This window comes from Strigops habroptila, chromosome 3 (assembly GCF_004027225.2).
Source record: "Strigops habroptila isolate Jane chromosome 3, bStrHab1.2.pri, whole genome shotgun sequence".
In the NCBI taxonomy this organism is placed as follows: Eukaryota; Metazoa; Chordata; class Aves; order Psittaciformes; family Psittacidae; genus Strigops; species Strigops habroptila.
In genome coordinates this window covers 9529068-9535067 of record NC_044279.2, presented here as the reverse complement: position 1 = coordinate 9535067, position 6000 = coordinate 9529068, and the positions used below count along the sequence as shown (strand labels likewise).

The 6000-nt window shown below is 35.8% G+C and overlaps 1 protein-coding gene across 2 annotated transcripts in view; it reads right to left on the bottom strand.

The window, feature by feature from the left end:
• Positions 1-3591: 3591 nt before the first annotated feature.
• SEMA3A (semaphorin 3A) overlaps positions 3592-6000 on the bottom strand; it is a 166520-nt gene continuing 164111 nt past the window's right edge. For both annotated transcript variants that reach the window (XM_030480259.1, XM_030480258.1), the window contains one exon: positions 3592-5162. In XM_030480259.1, coding sequence (XP_030336119.1) covers positions 4707-5162 — 456 coding nt within the window. In that variant the 3' untranslated portion in view covers positions 3592-4706. The remainder of the gene's footprint in view (positions 5163-6000) is intronic.

Below are 6000 nucleotides of genomic sequence, written 5' to 3'. Positions count from 1 at the left end.
CCCCACTGAGTTGCCTGGTTGCTGCTGAGGGCTTATTTTCATTTTCAGAAGACAGTAGTAACCATAAAATATTCTTACAACATCCTTTTGAACTGGACATCTCTATCCTTGCTTTACAGGAAGGAACATGGGCAAAGCTGAATCAATTAGTGATGATTAAGTGCTAATTGTTGTTTCTTCAACTGTGTATATGGCAAATGGAAGTAATGATACTTTCTTTTCTCCACTTCTTGTCTGGTTTATTTAAACTTCCTGCTTTCCAGGGTATTTGTCTCATTAGCTGTTTGTACAATGCTTAGTGCTATGGCATATTACTTTTAGACAGAGCCCCTAGGCACTTCCAAGCAGCTGCTAAGTTTACCTAAGGATATGAGGGTATGTCGATAACAGACAGAACCTGATTTATTCTACTCATTGTCTATGCAAGCCAGTTTCCAAAAGGAAGCAGTATAGCTATACTAAGCCATTAGCATAGCACAGAGTGAATTCCAGCAGGTACAGCAACTTGCTAACAAACACTCGTATGGCTTCCAGGCTGATTTACAGTTTGGTTCATGGGCAGAGTGTGTGTGGGGTGCGTATGTGTGGCTTTATCTACACAAACCCACACAGCTGTGCCAAAAGATAGGCTGAAGAAAAGTTTGTAGCTTTCGTTTCAGGCATTATTAGTTAGTAGTCTTCAAAAAGAAACAATAAACACCATTAATAAAAATAGCAACCCTTCTGGCCCAGTAAACGGAGCTCATATACATTGATAGCATTATATTGGCAACAATGCACTCCATATGCTCATGAAAGTTACAGGGCACATTTCCATGTAAACAGTCAAGACAGTGAACTTCAAATATTTGGAAGAAATGTTTATTTAACAACTGAATACATGCTAAAAGAAATAATTTACAGCAGCAGTTTCATTACACTTTTTTCTCTCCAGTTTTCTAGTTCCCATCTGAATTGAAGTGATAAATACAAAAGTAGAATTATTTACTACCCAGTGAGGAATGTGCTTAAAGTATAAGCACATAACTTTGGCACTGATATAGCAAATAAACTACCTGATGACCTGTGTGGCAAAATCTTGCATTTTAGTATTATGCTGAACACACCGAAATGGAGTACCTCTAGATAGCAGTACTTTACACTGTACCTCTTTATCTAGTCAAAAATATTTACATCTCTTTTGGCTAATGTGTAGGTAGCAAAAACTGAACTATTAAACACATACCATTGATTTTCACTAAATAATACATAAAAAGGATCAGTAAATGCGCATTCACATGCATTTAATTTAATTTTATTTTTTTACATAGTGACTTTATTGGGTCGTAAAGATTTAACTCTGTTCTGCAAAGATGAACATTTTCTCACTTTGATGTTACAATTTAACATAACCATACAGTTTTTAGGAGCCATTGAACAAAATCCCATCTTCAGTGATCCATGCAAGTGCAAAGTGTAGATGAGTAAGAATAATGTAATGTATTTTTGTTCCTTGCAAATGCATATCTTAAAACAAATCAAAACAGATCTTTCTGGTTGCAAATTAAATCCTTTATTTCTCTCCAGCTTAAACACAACTTTTTACTTACTTCTTCTAAAGTCTGTAAGTAGAGGTTTAGAGGGCTTTATTGACTATTTACAGAAATACCATTTTTATCTTTATTTTCAAACCTTATGTTGCTTTAAACAATAATGACACAAATGGGGGTGTGAATTTTACTGAAGCTGCAGGGCATCTGTCTAACCATGAATTCATTCAGATTTATGTTCTTTGAAAAAGGTTAATTTCACATCAGTATTAAATGCTGTTGAACTTGACCATATATGAACCTGAAAATAAAAGATTTCCATTGCTGGTTTGATCTTCTGCCCTCTTATTTATATAAGCAAATATGAAGACATAAACAAGAATGCTTATGTCAGTGAGAATTGAATTGAAGTTTGTAAGATCTGATTATATTGATTGATCAACTAGACTGCCAGGTTATAGTAAAAACATTACAACTTCTGTAACTTTGTTCCCACAGATTGTCTTTCTCTGTATAGAAAAGCATATAATGGAATCCTGACTTAATTTAACCTGTTTTTCCTTCAGGGGTAGTGGAATAGGTTGGGTTTGGTTCGATTTTTTGCAGCAAGTTGCTATAGAACCAGTTGCTATGAGCATGTTAGAGAAAAAAAGTTAGATAGCAATCCATTAATACATAAAAAAGGAAACAAAGCCATTTAGGGTCTGTTGAAATCTATCCGTATTTTCCCACTGAATTCTCTGAGGTTCATTTTAAAACTGTTTCCTTTTGTAACAAAGATGATTCTAATGACTCGATGGTACACAACAGACCTACACAAAAGGCTAAAGAGTGTTCTGTGATTACAATTAAATAATTCAACTGACAATTGAACAATGCTTAGAAATTAATCATAAAGTGAGCTGAAAAATTAATACTCTCTACAGGAAAGGCCACAGCTGAACCTATTTTTTTAATTCATCCCTATTCAGCACATCATGAAAGCATGGGAATTTAGTGGTGTATTAAAGTTCACAGGAGTCAGGTTAAACATAAGCGAGACTTAAAGTTGCTTCAAAACTAAATTCCCAAGTGCTTTCCTAAATCATGGCCTCACAGCCTTGTCCTGGTCTATTCAATTATTATTTTTTTTTTTTACTAAAGAATTAAATGACAAAAAATACTTGCAAGTTCATCTGCAAAAGATTCAAAGGGAACTAAAGTGAATGGGCCTTTAGTGAAAATCCAATCACTGAGGAGGCAAGAAGCCAAAGATTCACTGATCAGAGGGATACTTGAATTAGTAAGTGGCAAGGAGACTGGGATGTATTGTGAGAGAAGCTGTCACAGCAGTTGTGTTATATCTGATAAGACTGATAGTGTAGTGATTGATGAATTAAATATCTGGAGTGAATAACAACAAAACAGATCAGTCATCAATACAGACACACTTTTATATAAAAGCTCCTTTAGCAAACTAAGGACTTTGCTCTAGTAATTTTCCCCACAATGACATTACTTGGAATTACGTCATTTATGGACTCTACCAAGATAAAATATGGGAGGCTGGAGAAAGATGATCTCAAAAGAACTGGACACCATAGAACTGGGGACCAAAGGCACATCTGTGCTGAGGTGAATATATCCACTACTTCTAACCCTAAGCTGACGCTTATGGTGCAAGTACATTGTCTGTTTTACCCTCTTGCTCTCCTGTATATAGAATAAGACAGAAGTGCAGGACCAAATTATCTGTTAGTATAAACTAGTCTTAAGCTGAACTTCACCAATTTACTACTGCAGCAGACTTTGCCCACAGATGAAACTGTCCCTTAGATCTAAAATAGAGAGCTGGCTTTGAAGTTACTATTTATGTGGCCTTGTGCTGGTTTTTAGCATTTGGGTGATCTGGCCCACTGAAAGAATGGAGCACAGTAGTGTGGACATATTTCTACCACTGAGCTGGGAAAAAAACCTCCTTAAACTGAATGAGAGCTTTGCTTGTGGATATATGACAGCCTATGAGCCATGATATTTAAATATTAGTATTCACAAATATTTATGAACCAAGAAAGTAAGAGTATAATTAGTGGAGGGTATTTTAATGCTATTTGCTTCTTTTAGTTAAAAAAAAAATGTACAACTGAAAATCAATGCTCTCCTTTTCATTGGTTCAATTAATAGCAAGGTATTTTACAAGTTGAATCATTTCAAATACCATACTTAGAAAAAAAGAATGCAGAAGACTTAAATGCTATACAGCGACTTCCATGTTAAAATAGCTTAGTTTTAAAATTGTTTTGAAGTTACATGTCATACAGATTACTGAGAGGGGAGGAGGTTAACTGCAGTGTGACTAGCTCCCCTGAAGATTTTCCAAACAAAAGAGTAAAGCAGCTCATAATTGGAAGTTGTCTTTTTTTTCCTCTAAACCAGTAATTAGAAAGTACAATATTTCTAAGACAAAAAGTCTAATCTATTTTAGAAAAGAGCTAATGTTTGCTGCATATTTTTCATGGTACATTTAAATTATAGTTTTAATAAAATACATCTTTAGATCAAAGCTGAAAGAAGTCATCAGTAGTAGGCCAGTGTACTCCACAGTTTTTGTTCTTCCAGATGATGGATGGCTTATGTTGTTCAGACTTCCACAAACAATCTCATTCAGTATTGTTTTTCCTCTTCTAGTACATATAAACAGGAGAACTGGTAGACAAAACAAGAACAAAATCCTTGTGTCCAATCATGTGTTTCGACGTCCATCAGCTTAATGAGTTCATGCAGTTTTATGTATAAGTCTAGAAATGGTAGTGATGATGAAAGGTGGGGTTTGTTTTTCTTTTCTTTAAGATGACAGCATGAAATACAGCATTTTGTTTATATCTCAGGCAAAAGAGAAAGCAAAACTTGCCTGCTGAACACTTGCAGAACTTTCTGAGCAGTAAGCTAGGTCCAAGTGAGTTATCATCCTTGAAACTCTGGTCTTTCTAGTCTTAGAATCAGAGCAGAGAGGAAGGACTTACTTACTAGGAAAGTTAGAAATGGATTTTATTTAAACCTGGTGGAAATTGTTTGAACTTTCCACTCTTGTAAACATCCACATAATGCCATGAAAAAGTTCATGAATATTGCATTTTTTTTCCAGTTATCTGTCTATACAAGTTTCTACTTGGATGAGGTTCCTAGAGGTAATGTAGCTCAGACACTCCGTGGTGCCCTCTCAAATTCATGGGTCCTCCTGTTCCTACCTTTTTTATTCTCTTGTAGGTGCTTCCACTTATTTGTATTCACCTGCGCATTGGCAGGCCTTTGCCGGCGTTGTTTGCGGTCTCTTTTCCAAACCTGCTCACAGAACTCATCCATTGTGTTGAGATTGGGGTGATTGATTAACTGCATGAAGTCTCTGTACCAGATCTTTTGACTGGGGGTCATGCTATTGGTAGCATCCTTGGTCTTGGAGGCATCACCATCTTCTTCTTTATGAAGCAGCTCTTCCAGGTGGTCAGTATCAATTACTTCCAGGGTCACTTTGAGCAAAGTTTGCATGAAGCCATGCTCCACTGCATGACAAAAATAGGTACCAGAATCTCTCCGTTGAAGACTTCGTAGCAATAGACCCTGTTCTGTCCGGATAATGTGATCGTCCATTTTCATCTGTATTGGAAAAAGTGGTAATTTCAATAGTTATCTTTCATAGATGTGCAACATCATTATCCTTTAACCATACTAGTCCCTTAGTACTGCTCCTTTCAGCTGGTAAAACATGGCCAAAAATCCCCAAAGCCAAGTGAATGGAAAACTCCTTGCCAGCCATATGTAGTTATGGAAGGCTCAAATATTCTGGAAAGACTACTTATGTACTGAAAGAGTCTGAGGGATTAAGAATTTACTCCTTAGTCCCTAGTGATGCTGAACAAAGATCTGTATCTACTCTGTCAGATGGATTTGCTGTTAAGATTACAGAAGACTCAAGCCTATAATCAGCAGAGTCAACATGGATGCATTTGGCTGTATTACTGAAGTCACATTTATTATTATCTTTTAGTCAAACCTGGATGTATTTGTAGGAAAGGTTCTCTGTTTTCCTATTGTTCCTTACTACAAAAGGCCTCATGCATAGAAGTGGCTTCTGCATAAGTGGAGAATTTACAAAGAAACGATAAGGATTAAATCTCAAAATTTTAACATTCAAAAAGCAGATCTCCAAAATACTTTACTTTCCCAAATTAATTAATATCTAGAATATAATTTCATTCTCTGAATGCACAGGTTGCTGCAGACAGAAAGGGCACAAACCTGTTTGCTGCTGTCTCCACCAAGAATAAATTCTAAATAATTTACTACTTATGCAAACAAAGCAAACAGCAAAAATATCTAAAGCTGCTAATGTAACTGAGTATTCAGTACATGCTTAAAAAAAAGCCCCAACAAACAGCTTCAGAGTTGTTTGGGTATATTTGTGAATACTTTAATGTAACAAACAAGATTTTAT